The sequence below is a fragment of the Macrotis lagotis genome, chromosome 2, assembly GCF_037893015.1.
Source record: "Macrotis lagotis isolate mMagLag1 chromosome 2, bilby.v1.9.chrom.fasta, whole genome shotgun sequence".
Classification (NCBI taxonomy): domain Eukaryota; kingdom Metazoa; phylum Chordata; class Mammalia; order Peramelemorphia; family Peramelidae; genus Macrotis; species Macrotis lagotis.
Genome location: NC_133659.1, coordinates 129766533 through 129786104, shown reverse-complemented (window position 1 = coordinate 129786104; position 19572 = coordinate 129766533). Strand labels below are relative to the sequence as shown.

Sequence of the window (19572 nt, the reverse complement as noted above, 5' to 3'; positions counted from 1 at the left end):
GCTTTGAATCCACCAAAATTTCTCTAAATTTATTGCTAAAACCTTGAAAGAATCTAATAATAATAGTAGCTAGCATTTAAATATTGATTTAAGGTTTTCAAATCACTTTGCAAATATTATTTCATTTGATCTTCACAATGAGCCTATGCAGTAAGTTCTCTTATTTCCCTCATTTTAAAGATGAAAAAACTAAGTTTGGTTAAGTAACTTGACCACTTTTTGTTATTTAGTTAGTTATTAGATTAGTTATTAAGGTCTAAGACCAGTTTTTAACTCAGATATTCCTATTAACAAGGTTAGTACCCTATTTTCTGTACCAACTAGCCGCTTCAGAGATTCCAGATTATAGCTAAGAGCATCTTAACCATTTTGTGTCATAAGTCATTTTGGCAGACTGATCATTTATTTTTTTTTTGGTAAAGATGCTGGAGTAGCTTCCATTTTTTTGGTAAAAATATTAGAGTGGTTTCCCATTTCCTTTTCCAGCTCATTTTACAAATAAGGAAACTGGGGCAAATTGGGTTAAGTGAGTTGCCCAGGATCACCCAGCTAATAAGTGCCTGAAGTCAGAGTTGAACTCAGGAAGATGAAGTCTTTTTTACTTCAGCATTCTTTTCACTAGTTAATCACTTACTAACTTAAATAGCACTACACTAAGTTCAGGGAATTTTTTTTTTTAAAAGGCAAGAGATTGATTTTAAGGAGTTTATACTCTAATGAGGGAGTAACCTGAGAATAGCTATGTACAAACAAGATATATTAGTGATAATCAAGAAAGGGAAAGCACTAGTATTAAGGGTATTTGGTAAAGGCTTCTTACAAAAGTTGGTACCTGGGACTTGGAAGATGCCAAAGGAAAGTAGAAGGAAGGAATGAGGCAGGATCTAGAATTCTAGGTATGGAGGACAGTCAGCATAAATGTCCAGAGATGAGAGATGGAGAGCCATTTGCAAGAACCAACAAGAAGGCCAGTGTTCCTGAATCTGAGTACATGAATAAAGGGTAAGATGTAAGAAGAATGGAAATGTAGAATGAGAAGATTTATGAAGGACTATGAATACTAAACACAAGATTTTATATTTGATCATGGTACCATTGGAGAATATTGGGAGTGACATAGACTTATACTTTAGTAAGATAAGTTTGAGTGGAATCGAGGAGAAATTTGTGCTAGGGAGACTAATCAGGAGACTTTTGCAATAGTCCAGGAATTAGGTATTGAGAAGAGAAAGGGGCACATATAAAAATGTTATAAAAGTGAAATGGACAGGGTTCGATAATAGTTTAGATATGGGAGTTGGCAGAGAGTGAAGACTTAAAGGTGACGCTTAGAAGATGGTGGTACTGTTGACCAAAATAGTTGTTTTGATCAGAAAATGTTAAGTTTTTTTTGGGGGGGGGAGGAAAGAAAGAGTTCAGTTTTGGATGTGTTACATTTAAAAATGTCTACAGGATATACAATTCAAATGTCTAATAGCCAGTTGGAAGTGAAAGTCTGGGCTAGGAGAGCGATTAGGGCTTGTCCAACTTGAATTCATGAAATCAGATGAAAATTTCTTTTTCCACAGAAAGGGACTTTTGCAAATTTTTATCAGGCTGGATAAATAGAATTGTGAATCTAGCAGAGAGATGATAATTAAATTGATAAGTTCAATGAGTAAAATAATAGAGACAAAAATGATAAGCGGTCTCAGGACAGAACCTGACTGGGCATTGATCTTGACCTGGTAGAGCTGTACAAAGTCATCAGCCTCATTCTCTCCTCCAGAGTCAATTAAGTCCAGAGGCAAGACATTAGTCAAAATGACTTGTGTTGGCTCAGGATGCAGTGAATAATCCTGGACTTTCTAAATTGAGGTCTTTAAGAGGTCTCAATTTGTCTGAGGCAATGTCCATTCAATGCCTAAAGATTACATAATAAATATTACAAAAGATGACCCAATTTACCATCACAAAATTATCGATATGGGAGGGGAACACCCTTAGAATTTCTGGTCAGAACAGAAAACAATTGCTATTTACACTCATTCAAAGTCATCAAAACCTAAAGAATGAACCTGGGTCAGGGCTGCTGGTCATTCAGTGACAGCCAGAATAATGTGGGTTTAAAGTGTGATCAAGAAGTTTCAGATGGAATCCATGGGCTTTTAAAAAGTCTGCTTTTTCAGATTATATTTCAAGAAATCATGAATGAAAACTGCATAGAATAAAAAGTAAATTGTTCCAATTTTTAAAAAAAAGAAAAATAGTAAAACAATTAAAATTAAATAGAAATAAAAAATTTAAAATAAAAAATGTAGGTCCCAACACATCTTATAAAATATGTAAGTGATTAAAAATTATATTCCTGTGGAAAGAGCTCCCACATGAAAGGAGGAGGACCACATTTGGAGAGAAAAGAAGGAAAGGTGGAGAAGGAAGAGAAGATGGAAGAAAAGGAGGAGAAGGAGAAGAAAGAAGAAGAAGGAGGAGGAGGAGAAAGAGAATCTTTCCTTGACTTCTGCTGTAACTGCCAGGTTCCAGATAGCAGCTCTTACTATGCTCAGAAAACATTTTTAAGACAGTTAGTACAAAACATTCTCCTAAAACTTGGTTCTCTACTCCCCACAAACAAACCCACAAATACACACAGTATCTATGGGAGGCATAAGTTTAAATTTGTGCCAAAGGTTTAACCCTCAATGCCTATCTGAAAGTATTTTCTCTGTGTAAAGACCTCATGCAGAACTACTTCTTGTTACTGTTTATCCTTTTTTTATGTTTGAGAAATGAAGACCAAATTATCTGTTCAGTTCTGGTCTTTATGCTCAGTTTGGCTGGATAGTTGATTATTGGCTGTAATCTAAACTTTTTCATCTTTCAGAATATCATATTCCCAACGCCAAAATCCTTTTATGTAGAAGTTGCCAAATCTTGTGCTATCCTGACTGTGGTTCCACAATAGTTGAATTGTTTATTTTTGACCGTTTGTAATATTTTCTCTTTGACCTCGGAGCTCTGGAATTTGGCTATAATATTCCTGGGAGTTTTCATTTTTGGAATCTCTTTCAGGAGGTGATTGGATGGATTCTTTCAATTTCTATTTTACCCACTGTTTCTAGACTATCAGAGCAGTTTTCCTTGATAATTTCCTGGAAAAATCGTGTCTAGGTTCTTTTTCTGATCATGACTTTCAGATATTTTAAAAATTATTTCTTAGGGAAGCTAGATAGCGCAGTAGATAGATTACTGACTTTGGAGTCAGGAGAACCTGTATTCAAATCTGGTCTCAGACACTTAATAATTGCCTAGCTGTGTGACCTTGGGCAACCCATTGCCTTAAATAATTGCCTTAACCCCATTGCCTTAAATAAATAAAATTTTTTAAAAATTTGCAAAATAGGGATTGGCTAAGTGGCACAGTGGATAGAACACCAGCCCTGGAGTCAGGAGTACCTGAGTTCAAATCCAGTCTCAGACACTTAAATAATTACCCGGCTATGTGGCCTTATGCAAGCCACTTATCCACATTGCCTTCCAAAAAAAACCCTTAAAAAATAAAATTGTTTCTCCTGGATCTATTTTCCAAGTCAGTTGTATTTCCAATGAGATATTTCATCTTGTCTTCTGTTTTGTCATTTGGTTTTGTTTTACTTTTTCTTGACTTTTCATAAAGTCATTAGCTCAATTCTAACTTTTAAAGAATTATTTTCTTCAGTGAGCTTTTGTACCTCCTTTTCCATTTGAACAATTCTACTTTTTTCTTCATGAATTTTTGTACCTTTGTCCATTTGATCAACTGTTATTTTAAGAAAATTTTCTCCTCATTGGCTTTTTGTATCTCTTTTACCATTTAGTCTAGTCTGTTTTTTTAGGTTTTTGCAAGGCAAATGGGGTTAAGTGACTTGCCCAAAGCCACACAGCTAGGTAATTATTTAGTATCTGAGGTCTGATTTGAACTCAGGTGCTCCTGACTCCAAGGACAGTGCTCTATCCACTGCGCCACCTAGCTGCCCCTCTAGTCTGGTTTTTAAGGTATCATTTTCTTCAGGAGTTTTGGTGCCTTCTTTACCAAACTGCTGACTCATTTTTCATGATTTTCTTGCATAATTCTCAGTTCTCTTCCCAATTTTTCCTCTACCTCTCTTACCTGATTTTCAAAATCCTTTTTTAGCTCTTCTATGGCCTGAGACCAATTCATATTTTTCCTTGGAGTTTTCCATGCTTTGACTTTATCTTCTTCTGAGTATGTTTTTTCTCTTTGTCACCATGGTAACATTCTATAGAGTTTTTTTTCAGGCTTTCTCATTTCCTAGCCTATGACTTGATTTTAACTCCTTGTTAAAGTAGGGCTCTTCCTCGAGGATGGAGGGCACATTGTTCCAAGCTTTCAAGATTCCTTCTGGGGAGTTGTAATTTTCAGATTTTCCAAGGTGGTTGGCCATGAGGAGAGGTATTTATTAGACTCCTGGTCTGAGAGATCATAAACACTCTTTTCTGCCTTGGAACTCTGAAGAAAGTTCCTGCCCTTCTGCAGCAGCAAGCTTTGGTGTGCTACTTCTCCTCCTTTCCCTGGGATTGCAACCTAGGACTTCAACCCAGATGTCAGTATGGGCAAAACAATATAGTCCTGCCTCAGCACTAGCAAAGAGACTCCAGGATTCTCCTTCTGACTCCCTTACCATCTGTGAGCTGAGAACTCGAGAAGGAGATACTGCCAGTGCTGGGTCAGTGACTCCCAAAATATGCTACTGGTTTGCTGGGACCAGAGCTCTGTTTGTGAAGCTTGCATTGGACTTCTCTCTTCTCTCACCATAGGGCAACAGATGTTTCCTTCTGACTTTCTAAGTTGCCTTGGACTGGAAAATTGTTTCACACATTCTTCTTGTGAATTCTGCTGTTTTAGAATTTATTTAGTTACTATTTAAAGGTATTTAGAGGGGTTTGGCGGGGAGACCTCGACTAAGCTCCTACCTTTATTCCTCCATCTTGGCTCTGATTTAATTCAGAAATATTGAGAGACAAAAAAACGTTTATTCTGTTAAGGTAATAAAGTAGAAGGATGGGGCAGCTAGGTGGCACAGTGGATAGAGCACTGGCTTTGGAGTCAGGAGTACCTGGGTTCAAATCCGGTCTCAGTCACTTAATAATTACCTAGCTGTGTGGCCTTGGGCAAGCCACTTAACCCTGTTTGCCTTACAAAAACTTAAAAAAAAGACATGTTTTATTGAACCTTAATACAATATGGGAAATACTGTTCTTAGAACAGTAACTACTGGGCAGCTAGGTGGCACGGTGGATAGAGCACCGGCCCTGGAGTCAGGAGTACCTGAGTTCAAATCTGACCTCAGATACTTAATAATTGCTTATCTGTGTGGCCTTGGGCAAGCCACTTAACCTCAATTGCCTTGCCAAAAAAAAAAGTAGAGGGATTAAATACTAATGAGAGTTTATTACAGAAATGGGACAGTTGGAACAGTTGACTGATTGGCAATGGTAGCCATTGGGGTGGGTAATCAGCATAGGGAGTAGGGACAGTTAGTTGCAAGGTGATTACAACTAGGCTGAATCAGCAGCCAGCAGGGGATAAAGTCAGGGTGTGTATAAGGGAGCAGTAAAGAGAAAAAAAAATTAAGACCTGCTATAAGGTTATTGCAACTTGGTTGGAGTTCTTTCTTTCTTCTTTTTTTTTTTTTTTTTGGCAAGGCAGTAGGGTTAAGTGACTTGCCCAAAACACACAGCCTAGGTGATTATTAAGTGTCCGAGACTGGAATTGAATTCAGGTCCTCCTGACTCCAGGGCCAGTGTTCTATCCACCGTGCCACCTAGTTGCCCCTTGGTTAGATATCTTAGGGAAACTGCTAGAGTTCAAGAAAGTAGCAAACCTAAGAGAGAAAGTCAGAACAGTTGCAGGGGTCTTGTAACTGGGCTCATAACAGCAGCCTTTTTCTTTTTTTCTCAGAGGAACAATGACATTATGAAGGTTATGTCTTGCATTTGCATTAACTGGATTTAGTAAAGAAGGGCTGTGCAAAGTTATCGGCCTCACTCTCTTCTCTAGAGTTCTCCAAGTCCAGTGGAAAGATAAAAAGCAAGATGACTGCTGATGACCCCTCCTTTCATCAGTTAGATTTTCTTCCATTGCTCCCAGATTTTACCTTCCAATTTGAAGTATATACATGTTTCACCATTAGTGCTTTCTATAACTGAATATGAGTTTCTCTGAGACTTGTTTCTATCTTTGTAAAAAAAAAAGTGTCTAGAGACTTAATGGCATTTGTTATAGTCCAACTTGTTTGTCAACTGAATTACCTGATTCTGAGTAGTTCAAGGTGAAATTCTTTAAAGGATTATTATTTACAATAGAATCAGTTTTACACTCCCCAAATCCCCATTCTCTATAGTTATTGCTTCACTTTGAGGGAAGCTCCACAATTGAAACATCCCTGGTTTATTAATGTTTGGTGATCTTTTCTGTGTATTTTCAAATAAATTGGGTTCTGTCAGTGGTTCTACTAGAATTTCCAAATGATTTTTTTCTGTTTATCACTTGCTGTACTCTCCCTTCCAGTAGGGACATCCAATTTCAGATTATAGGGATATTTAACACAGTAACGTGAGTGCTACTTATCCTACCGAATGAATTTCTTTTCTTCTCTGTTTCCTCAAATTCTTCCCCCAGAGCATGCTGTGCTCACTTTTTCCTGACTTCTTTCCTTCAGTTGCCTCAGCAAGACCACAGATGGATTTGTGGGCTCCGCAGCCCAGAGTAGGCCTAGGGACTTAAGGTCTGTAATTAAGTTTTCTTCATATTGGGATCTTTGGTTGTCTGGTTTATTCTATGTAGTGACACACCATCAGTATCTATAGCTTGGAAACCAACTAAAAATGAAGAATTATAATTGCTAACCTGGGAACTATTTTAGTGGGAAGAAAACTCTGTAGCTACTGGGAGCTACTTAGAGAAAGAATTTTCCTGCTTTGAGAAAATCTGACTGAACTTGTATGTATTATTTTTAAGCATCATCTATAAATTTAAATATGGAAAACCCCTCAGATGCTTTACCCTTTCTGGTTTGAGGGGGAGATATTCCTCAGAGCTCAAAGAACATATCTGAATAGTTTTACAATTCTCTGCCTTATGGAAATTGCTTTCACTGAAATAATTATAATAGTAATAAAAATAGCACTTATACAGATGCTTTAATGTTTTCTAGTATTTCATTTGTAAGGATACAACAACTCTGGTGGGAGGGTAGATATTATATTATTTTCACTTTACAGATAAGAAATCCAAGGCAAACAGAGAATAAATGACTTGCCCAGGATCACTAAGTAAAATAGTCTGAGATATGAACTCAGATCTTCCTGAGTCCTGTGCTCATCCATTTTAGTCACCTGCCTAGCTTACCACAGGTCCAGCACCAAGCTAAGGAAGCTGACATGAAAAGTTGCAGACCCCATATTTAGGGCTGCTGTTTCACTGAAAGATTATAATGATTCTATATAGAGATGCTAGAAATCAAGATCTACATTCAATAGTTGTGAGTTGCCCAATTTTCCTACTTGTGTTTTTTACTGCTAGGTTTGTCTATACATGTTCATTCTTCTCCACAGACACTGAGTGTGTCAGTGGGAAAGCATGGTCCATGATGAGGGGTGGACTATTTGTATCACCCTCCTGATACTGTGGTCTTCTTGGAAAATGGACAAACATGATCAATGTCATTGTACCTTTTTAAGTAAAAATTTCATGATTAAGAATTTTAATAGCATCAGCAGTGACTGATTTGTATAAATGGAGAGCACATAGCTGAGGATTCCAAAGCTACCATTGTGAAAAGTAGACATTTTGCCTGTACCAGGATTTATCCCTAGGATCTTGAGAATGAATACCAGGAATGTGATGCACAGATGGTACCAGTTCCTTCCTCCAGGAAAGTTATTGAGAACTCTCAGCATGAATACAGATTAAAGTGAATCAAAACTCAAAAATTATGATAATAAAGGAGAGTGAGCACTATGCTGGTTGGTGGTTACTATATGTAGCTAAAGAAACATTCAACTGAAGTTGAGAAGGAGGAGGAGTGGAAAAGATAGTTAAGAACTTTTAATAATAAATCTTAATGATAAATTTATGCTAATGATGTAAACAAATCAAATAAAAACCCAATGTGTGGAACACATTAAATTAGAGAGAAAAAAACTGTCAAGTTAGGCAAAAAAAGAATCCTCAGCAAAACTGTTTCTGTCAAATACTTAGGATGTAAAAATGACTCCTAGAGATAAGGGATGTTGAGGAGTAAAAGTAAAGTAAAATGCTTTCAAAATTCTCTATTTCATAGGAATTGTGTGTGATAATTGAGCACCAGAATTAAGGGAAGATTTCAACCTTATCAATATCTCACAATATGAAAAACCTTATAAAGGTTTTGTAAGATAGTATAATAGATTTTTTCCATAATGCCACCTTAAGTGGAAACTACATTTCATAGGGAATTCATAAGGTAAATGTATCTGGAAATTCCTCAAAGAATGATGATTGTCAAATTGTTCAGGGATTTAGTACTGATTACCTGAACTGTTCTAACATTTAAGAATTTGTCTACAGGTTTCTAGTCTCTTGCACCTTTCATCTTTCAAACTAATTTGAAATATAGGCCTTATTATGTTACTGTTCTCTTCAAAAACCCTCAATACCTCCCTGTTTTCACTATAGAATAAAATACTTAGTCTCACACTTGTTTTCTCTGTAATTTGTCTCCAACTTACTGTTATAGAATTATTTTATAACACTTTCTTCCCTGCACTCCCTTTCTAACCACATTGGTCTATTGGCTGTTCTTTCACTCATTCTATTTCCTATAGTTTCTTGCATTCACAAAGAGTGTCTTCCATGCCTGCAATATGCTCCTTCCTCATATCTTCCTTTTGAAATCTGAGTGACCCTTAAAGTTGAGCTTAGGAAGCCTTCCCTCCCAATCTCCTTTTTCATATCAGTTATTTTATTTAATCCTTGTGTTTTTAGTCATGAAAATGTATGCAGTAATATGCACATATAGTTAAAATTCTTTTTCTACCTCCAAATGAGCCAAAAATATAAATTATTTGCATATGAACTTTTTATAAACACAATAAACAGACTTTAATTTTTTTATCCTTCTCAGGTTTCTTTTTTCTGTAATGATTTTCATCATTCTAGGTGGTTTTTCTCTTTTAAATATTTATATCACCCAATATTTATGCCCCTACTCTGTTTCCTTCTCCATAAAACTTTATCTGCATCCATCTCTCCTTACTCAAAATTTTAAGAATACCTTTGGTTCTCTCTTTGTACTATAATTCATTCTTTTTATCATATTTATTAGTTTTCTTATTCTCTTAGGCTAAAAATTCCTTGGATTTAGAGATCACATAATTTCACAATTTTTATATTCAGTATTTAATCAGTGCTCAAGAGATGATAGCTAAGGTAAGAATCTGGTACATAATTTCTAAAGATACAAAATATTCGCACTTACCTCTTTACAGTATCAAACATGTTCTTCTCCACATTTACTAGCCATTGCTCCATAGCAGTTCTTACACGAACTTTCCTATAAGTTTGACAAAAAAGGTCATTAAAAATTACTTGGTGATATGTGTTAAAATGCTCCATTAAATTTACAGTTGTAATAATTTCCTAAGTATCGCTTTGAATAAAGCTATGGGTCAAAGAGAAGAAAAATCTATCTTATCATAAGAACTAGCAGTTATTATCATTAAATACTATGCATATAATCTATCTATATGGGAATCTGTAAAGAATGGATGTCCCCATCTCACCCAAGTTGAAACAACAGGGTCCTGTCCTAATCCCATTACTAATCAATATGAGAGTTTTGACTTACTCTTTTTCTAACTTGGTCAGTTTGGACTTCCTAGGCAACATGTTGATCCTCCTCTTCGAGGACTCACCATATTAATACTGTATTTGGTGCAGACATTCAAGCAGTCTAGGGTAATATGGCTGCAACTTGGCAGTACTGAGCACAAGAGTTCCACCAACCTTAGTTTCCCTGGAAGCTACTCAAGCTATTCTCAATACCTGGGATGCATTTCCTATCCATCTCAGAGTCCCAGAGACTTCAGTTTTTTTAAAACTCAAACATCAACTGATAAAGTAAAATCTTGTATTGTTCTCAGTTGTTAATAACTCTCCGCAAAAATGATCTTGTATTTAATTTGTGTATATTTGGCATAAACATAAATATGTAAACATTGTCTCCTTCAGTGGAATACAAATTGCTCTGAGGGAGAAATTTTAATTTTGGTCTAGGTACCCCTAGATCTACACAGAGTACCAAGCAATAACAGACAATAAATGATTATTTTTAAAGATCTACTCTTCAAAATACTATTCTTATAAAATAAGTACTGGTTTGAGGTGCTTATTAACATTACATATGGATTCTTCATTTTATAAAGCTACAATTTGCATAGTAAATATGCTCAATACATTTGTTATACTATTTCCACACAATTTTTCAGGGATACATCCATAAACACTTCCCAAAATTACACAATCTGAATTAGGAACAATATTTGTACATATGCAAACATATTCACACACATACACACACACACACACATATATATTTATATTTATGATCACATCCATTTATATGTATATATGAATATATATACATGTATATACAAGTACCAAAAACAAATATATACATACATAAACACACACACACCAGTGTTGACTTCCTCTGATACAGAAGTATTTCCTTTGTATTATAGGAATCATCAGAACATTCTGGTAATTTTCTTCATGTAAAGAAATCCTCTGAGGAAATTCCTTCTACTGTGAAGTTCATCATCAGTTTTGTGATGTAGAGGTTTGTTTGGTTTTTTTGCAAGGCAAAGGGATTAAGCAACTTGCCCAAGGTCATACAGCTAGGTAATCATTAAGTGTCTGAAGTCCAATTTAAACTCAGGTCCTCTTGACTCCAGGGCTGGTGCTCTATCCACTGTACCACCTAGCTGCCCCTTACAATACAGAGTATTCAAGAGATGCTTAGGTATTATGAGAATTAATGACTTACTCAGAACCATATAAACAGTGTTTTTTTTTCAGAAATAGGACTTGAACACAGGTTTTCCTGACTTGAGCCAGCTTTCTATCCACTAGTTCAGGTTGGTTCTGCTTTGGAATGTAAAGTCTTTTGAAATCAAGGAATGAAATCTACCAGATATTATTTAATAATCCTCCATTAGGACCATGTGCTACTCTGTGCTACTCTTTCAATAGGACTAAGGAACACAATTGATGGGGAGTAAGTCTGTTATAACCAGAATTGGAAATAGAAATTTTGACACCAAGGAAAATTCCTTGGAATATTGAGAACAAAGATTCTGGAATTTCACGAGACTGGTATTTGCCAGCCTGACCCAGATGGGGAAAGTGGTATGATAGAGATGGAACAGGGTGAAGTATCTTTCAAATAACTCACCTCAGGTATAACCAGGACAGGTAAGAAAGCATGCCATTTGGTACCTTTCTAATTTTAAAACAATTTATTCTTGATAATTAGGTATTAAGCTTAATGCAAATGCTCCTGCTTCCCTTTAACTTTTGGCATCCTGGGTCAAAGCTCACATCATCTTTCCTAACTTATGATTCTGGTTGGAGCTAGCTAAGCCAATTTGCTAAAACTGTCAGAGATTCAGGTTTCCTGTCTCATTCTCTCAAGCCTGGAGAGAGAAAGTCAAGCTGCCTCTAAGGGTGGCAAGAGCAACCCCAACAAACCTGCTATGAGAAAAAGCACTGGCAAATTAAAATGGTGACAGTGATAAAAAGAGCATGAAACTTGTTTTTAGTAGATTTTGTTGTCAAAAAGTAGAGAATTTGAGTTGTGAGCAAAATTTGTGGGTAGGAGTAGAATATTCAAAAAGGAAAGGGAGGTAAGAGTTGCTACTGGATTTTTAGCATCTTAAAATTTTTAGAATTTTATTTTTTTTAAATTTTTTGTATCTTTTGATATAATCATGAAGGGTTTTTGCTTTTTTGTCTCTTTTATGATCATTTGTGTTTCCTAAGTCCAAAAACAACTTGACCAAAGTGAATAATTTTTGGAAAAATTGTCACAGGTTCTTATTTAAAATTTTTAGAACCACATTCATTAATGATGCTGGTCTTTAGTTTACTTTCATCTTATTCTTCCATAGTTTATATTAGAGTTAGCTAGGGTGGTAAAGTGGATAGGGTGCCAGACCTGGAGTAAGAAAAACTCATCTGGTCTCAGATATGTACTAGCTGTGTGACCTTGGGCAAGTCATTTAATTCAATTTGTCTCAGTTTCCTCATCTTTAAAATGAGCTGGAGAAGAAAATAACAAACTACTCTAGTATCTTTACCAAGACAACCCCAAATGAGGTTACAAAGAGTCAGACTCAACTGTAACAACTAAATTAACATTATTTTAGATATTAGGAACATATTTATCCAGGAAAAAACAGTTTATAAAAATTCTCTCATTTTCAATTATTGAAATTATATATAGTTATAAAAATGCAAATTATCTTAGTTATTTGTATGCTGAAGGGTAATTTTAAACAACTTCCGAAGCTTGTTTCTTAATTATCTTAAACATATGCCTAACTTATTTTTTATCTCTTTATCTGAATTATTTATGAATAAGTAGTAATAGGACTGGGAAGGAGGCTGGAATTTATGGAATTAGTGATACAATAAGATATATTTTAATATATTAAATGATAAATACAAACAAATATGCATATTTTAGTGCCAGAAAAATGTTTCTCTGATCCACAGTTATTAACTGTATGAGTAACTAATTTGCATGTGTTGTGGTGAAAACTTGAAACTTCCAAAGGCAAGAACATAGAGAAGTCCAGTTTTTAAAGAGAAGTAAGGAGAAGGGCCATTTTTCAATATTTCCCTAGACCATTCAAATGTTTTGCCCACGTAATGCTATCACACTTTAGTTAAGCTCCTTTAAAGAATGACCAGAATCCCAAATAAAAGTATTTTCTAATATTAAGATTTTGATAATTCTAAATAGATATTAACTACAAAATAAATACCATACTTTGACAGAAGAAGTGTTTCGCCTTCTGCTGATATGAGCAATGTGACCAGAGGAGGGCCTATTTCTTTTTTCCAAATAAACAACTGTCTTATGTTCTCAAAACATTTCATAAGATGAGGCTGTAGACCAGAAACATAGCAAAATAGCATCATAAAGTCTTGACATGGTCAAGAAAGAACATCCCTAAGCACTGTACTAAAACATTACCTGGATAGCATCGGGATTTTTGCTTTCAGCCAGAATGTTAATAAGTTCAGCACTGCTGAGAAAGTAAAATCTTGGGAAAATCATTCTCTTCACTTCAAGATATTCCTGTCTCAGATGAAATAGAGAAATATGAGTAAGAACCCACTACAATGATGTGAAGATATCATATTTTCAATGATATGCAATAAACATGTATAAAACTAAGCCACTGGAGATAAAAGTATATGTTTCAATACCATTCTAAAATGACATTTTCTTTTGAAATAGTAGGTTATAGTAGTAAGAGTGGAGATTTTTAGTGAGAAGAAAGATTAACTGACATGAACTGACTGTGTGTCCACAGGCAATCACTTAACCTCTCAGATTTTCCTCATTTGTAAAATTGAGTGGGTACCCAAAAGTCCTCACTTTATACAGATGTTATGAGAGAAATGTGCTAACAAATGTAAATCTTAAAAGTGCTTCATTACTATTAGCTTAGGATGAATGAAATGCATTTTCAAAATATCTTATTATTAGCCATGTGGTAGTATCTACTTGTCTGCTACATAGACCATTTTTGTCATGTTCCTGAGGTATGCTCACCTAATATCCAATCATTTTCTTTTTGAGCAATTCCAAAAGAAACAGTAAGGACAACTTAGAGAGGTAGGTTCATCTTTAAGATTCTTTTACTACTCATGGGGTAAATTGGCCAAGATTCTTTTCCCCCTATTTTATTGTCAGATGCCATATTATTATCTCAGTTGTCTTATGATTCTTTTCCCAATAAATTTAATCTTTTCAAGGATATACCCAGAAAATTTCCAAATTCCTCTTTATTTTAAGGGAGCTTTATTATCTGAATTTTTTTTTATTCTAAGTCAATAAATCCAGTGTCCCTACCATGTAGCCATTTTCTTTAACTTTTCCAGCCTCCAAACCAGAAAAAGAAACTTTGCTACCAAAGAGTGGTCACTCAGAATGAGAGTTGTCTTCCCTTCATATGGATGTTATCAGAACCCAGCATATACTCAAAGTCAGGGAACCTGGGAATGACCTTGGAAAGAGAGTTACTAACCAACCCTTCTTCCACTATCCCTGAGGTTGATGCTAAGTGCCTGAATGATCCCACCTCTAAAATATATAAGTGGTAAAAGAACATAAGCAGCAATTTCTCAAAAGGATATATACAAATGAGAAATAAAGCACAAATGAACCAGAACATTTCTTAAATTATTTACCTAAAAACAACAATTTAAAAACTCTGATATGACAAATAAAATATCATGACAAGTAACATTACAAAGACAGTTGAAAACAAAATTCAATGTTGTTTGGACTTGAAGATATTGTTATATGCCTGTGGTGGATTTTTTAATTGCTATAATAATTTTGCAAAGTTATATAGCATTATATATAGTAAGAGCTGTAATGTTTATTCTTTTTGACTTAGTTATCACTGAACTTAATGTTGTTATTGACAGGAAAAATACTTATCTGTACAAAAATATTTATAGAGACATTATTTATAATAGCAGTGCTTTAAAATAATTGTGTCCACTGATGAATGGCTAAACAATTGTGTTACATAATTGTATTGCACTAAGTGATAATATAAAGATTATAAATAAAAATGATAAACAGAAATGTAAGTGATACAAGGCTATGGACACAAAATAGTGGTAAGTATAATAATGCCAACAAAAACTTTTAAAAACAGAAAAGTTCAGAAAGGAAGGGAAAACTTTTGCTAATCCTATCAAAAGCAATTTACATTTAGAAACAAATTATAAATATGCAGTTTATAGTTTCAGTTTTTGTTGATTTTTGCTTATCCATTTGGATTTGGTTTCTTTTGATGGTTACTAAATTTAGAGTAAATAAAAATTCTTTTCAAAGAAATTGGTTTCCTGAACCACATTCTGTAGCATATTGTCATCAAGTTTCAGAGGGACAATACCACTAACTGCTTTAATTCAATATAATGCTTGTCCTATAATTTGAGTTCTCCCCCACCTCCTGATATGTATGAGACAAGTAATGGTACTGTTTTGTAAACTCTTGCAATTTTTTTCAAATGAAATGTTATTCTGTTCTATACTGAATTAAAAGATTCTTTATGCTAAAATGACCAGGTTTTACCTCAAGACTTTTCTTTATTTTTTCAAGGTGCATACAGCTAGCCTGCAACATTTCAATGGTGTTTACTGAAATGACTACTTTCAAAGCATCACGTTTATTGTTTACTCTTGACATCAAATCTTTCCATGTAGAAGTCACCTCACCAAAAAGCTTTGCTTCTGTTGAAAGCTGCCTTTATAAATAGAAACAAGATCTGAGATGACTTTACTTTTCTAAAGCATTATTCTCAATCCTTAACATAAAAAAATTTTCTGCCAAGAAATATTTGTTATAGTTATCAAAATGGATTTGCATATCATATTCACAATGCTGTAATTTATTATGTGTTGTCCTTTATTACATTTTTGTTATCTTTTCTAATTAAAATCACAAGAATATTGTTAAGCATTTTTTACTCATTCCAACATGCTACTATTCATATTTAACTTTTTAAAGAAAAAGGATAATGTAAAATGGATCAATAATGTCTCATAATGGCCTTATTTTAGATAAATCTCATATTACTTAAAGTTTAAGGAACATTTCTTTTTTCCCATTGTAGGATAATGTCTGTCATTGATAGAGAACAATATTAGCCCTCTGTCAATTTTTGGGACATAGTCATAAGTGAGCTTTCAGATCTTCATCTGAATTAAAACTTTCAAGATGGCATTCAGAATACTGATAAAAACTATCCCTATAGGAAACAACATATAATCTTATAGCTATTATAATTTTCCCCAACCCTTTGTCTTTCCTGAGGGCAGCTAGGTGGCACAGTGGATAGAATGTCAGCCTGGGGTCAGAAGTTCAAATCTGACCTCAAATACTTATTAACTATATGTCTCTGAGCAAGTCACTTAAATCTATTTACCTCAGTTTCCTCAGCTGTAAAATGAGCTGGAGAAGGAAGAGGCAAACCACTCCATAATATTTGTCCTAGAAAACTCCAAATGTGATAATGAAGAGTCAGATACAAATAAAAATGGCAGTCCTAAGCTCCAATCCCACAAAATCAATGTCTGTTAAATATCTTGAATCACACCTGCCTTAGGCATTTCGAGCTCAACATGTCCAAAATAGAATTCACTGCCTTTTCCTCTCAAACCCACCTTTTCCCAAACTACCCTGTTATCATTTAAGACACCACCATACTTCCAGTCACTGTTTGATAATTTTAGTGATGCTTTCAACCACATATCCAATCTATTATCCAAATCCTATTATTTCTATCTCTGTAATATCCTTCCATACATTCCCTTCTCTCTACTCATATAGCCACCATCCTAGTTCATGCCCTTTTATCACCTCTCACCTTGACTATTACAATATAGTCTATTTGGCATCCCTACTCAATTCTATCTCCATTCAATTGCCAAAATGATTTTCCTAAAATAAATGTAATCATCATGTTAGCTCTCCACTTAATCAGCTCCAGGGACTCTGTATTACCGCTGGGGTCATATAAACTTTTCTTTGGAATTTTAAAGATAATCACAACCTGTTCCTTTTGTAACTTAACAGTCTTCATTAATATTACTTCCATCTATCTGCTCTATGGTCCAGGTAAATTGGCCTCATCAACATTCTTTAGAAAGAACATTCTACTTCCCATCTCTACAACTTTGTACTTTTCCTCTATAATTGGAATTCTTATGCCTTGCAGAATTTCTGACTTTCTTCAAATTTCAGTCCCCAGTGCCTTTCCTCATCTTCTCAATTACTTCCCCTCTAAAATTATCTTGCATTATTTACTGTACCAGTATTTATGAATATACTGTTTCCCCCAGCAAAATATATGTTCTTCAAATTCATAAGTTCTTTGGTTTTGTTTTGTTTTGTTTGTATCTGAATGGCTTAAACACAATGTGAGGCTCATAGAAAATAGTTTGTTGATTGACTTTCGTACTTTAATGCTTAAGAAAGTCTAGTTTAGTAAAATATAATGCTGCTACATATAATATGACTTAATATAATGTGGTGCCTTTTAATAAATATATAGCCCAGGCAGTTTGTAAATATTTTAATAACCTTGTAGTACGGGAAACAAAATGAAGCAATTGAAAGTTTTCTTATTTCCTTATATTTTCATCCCAATAATTGAAGAATGAGTCACTCTAGAAATATCTGGAATTGTCCTCCTTTAAAACAAACTATGATAATGAATTTTTTGAACTTTAAAGCTATTTTCATCTTGGCTCCTACCTATATTTTCTGTCTTTTCAAACTTTACTACCTTCTGTATATTCTACAAGTTAGTGACACTGATCTCCTTGCCACCCCTTCCATAGGACACTCTTGAGATCCTGTATCTTTTTATTGAACTCCATGCCTGAAGGACTCTCCCTTAATATCCCAGTTAACTCTTTGATCTGAAGTTTCAGCTAAAATCTCAATTTCTCCAAGTCTTTGCTTATCTATCTCAACACCAGCAACTCTTCTCTGGAATTGCTTCCATCTTACTCTCTGTCTATTGTATTTGTGTACAGTTGTTTGTATATTGTCTCCCCAGGATACTGTATTGTGTTTTGCCTTTTTTGTAGCCCTACAGATTAGCCCAGGACCCCACACATAGTAAGCACTTGATAATGCTTGCTAACTTGATTTGTCAATTTATATTTTATATGTATAGCTCAAAATAATCTTAATATGGTAAACTTAAGATAATTAGAATAGTAAAAGTCATAGAAAATGGGACAAGTAACTAATATACATTTTCTAGTAAAGAACTATTTCAATTTGAATACCTTTGTATTTCAGGAACAAGGAAAATGGGTTCAAGATAAAGCCAGCTTCTTTGACATGTCATCCAGTCTTCCAAAGTGTGAGTGAAGAGATCCAACTTCTGGTCCCAATCATCTACAAGAGGCTGCATTAAAAAGGACATTTTATAGTTTAAAAAAAATCTAAATTCTGCCCATATCCTTTTTTAAACAACACTCAACATTAGCAAGGGTTTCTGTTGAGAATCACTGTTAGAGGAAGAATCAACAGTAATGAAAAAAAATTTTTTAAGTTCACTTTTTACTTTTTATTTTAATAAAGAACAATATAAAATATTTCAATTGTCCACTTTAATAATTAAGAAAAAGGATAATATTCAACAAATATAATGAATAGTAAATAGATATAGAAATTTCTTAATATCAGGCTAGGGGAGGGGAAGAGAGAAAGAAGGAAATAGGGAAAGAGGAAAGGGGAAAGGAAAAGAGAGGAGGAAGAAAAAATACAGAAGCATATGAGTTTATCCTACTTCCATTAATTCTTCCTCCTTTGCTTCAATGGGACTTTCAGAGCCAATGCAGTAACTTAGCAATGTACTCTGCTATTTCTTCCTCTCTTGCTTCCCTTGTGGTAACTCCCTAATTTTCTTAGGTATTCTTTCTAGAGTGAAGCTGATTTTTTTCTAAATCAAACATCTCACACGATGTGTTGGGGACTCATCTCTTTGCCTCTTTTTTTTTTTTTTTGTATTGAGTGTTGCCTTAACAGTCTCTTGAGTAAGACCACATGATTTCTAAACTGTTCACTTGAGAATAATGAAAATACGGTGTCTGAGGAGAAGCTGCTTGATATTAATCCAGTTTGTTAGGTTTTTTTAAATTCATATATTTTGCCAAGGTTCTTTTCATTTAACCTTCTTAGAAACAACCATTTCTTCAGTCTTTAGCTTCAGGTACAAGAACCCTGAACAATGCTACATTTCATTTTTTCATGAAGTCCTTCCTTCCCTCAAGATGTATCTTATTTTCCCACAAATCATATCTTGTAACTCAAATTCTAACTCAAATCAAGATGTCCCATCCAATCAGACAACTGAAGGTTTTCAACTGAAAGGAAAGTATTCATTTTAGAGTGCATCTAATCTAATGCCCTACTTTCTTTTTTTCAATCTTGAATTCTTTTTAAAATTAAATTATATTTAAAGTTTTGTTTTGAAGGGGCAGCAGGTGGCACAGTGGATAGAGTACTGGCCCTGGAGTCAGGAGGACCTGAGTTCAAATCCAGCCTCAGACACAATAATTGCCAAGCTGTGTGACCTTGGGCAAGTCACTTAATCCCATTGCCTTAAATAAATTTAAAAAAAAAAAAACGGTTTGGTTTTAATAAAAAGTTGATTTTCTTTCTTTCGCCCACACCTCAACTGTGGGAAGGGGGCAAACCCTTTTGTTGAGTGTAATCAAGC

At 34.6% G+C, this 19572-nt stretch overlaps 1 protein-coding gene across 1 annotated transcript in view; it reads right to left on the bottom strand.

The window, feature by feature from the left end:
- Positions 1-19572, bottom strand: part of DNAH14 (dynein axonemal heavy chain 14) — a 577586-nt gene that overhangs the window by 402436 nt on the left and 155578 nt on the right. The window contains 5 exon segments of the mRNA XM_074220908.1: positions 9501-9575; positions 13077-13195; positions 13284-13388; positions 15408-15579; positions 18134-18255. Coding sequence (XP_074077009.1) covers positions 9501-9575; positions 13077-13195; positions 13284-13388; positions 15408-15579; positions 18134-18255 — 593 coding nt within the window.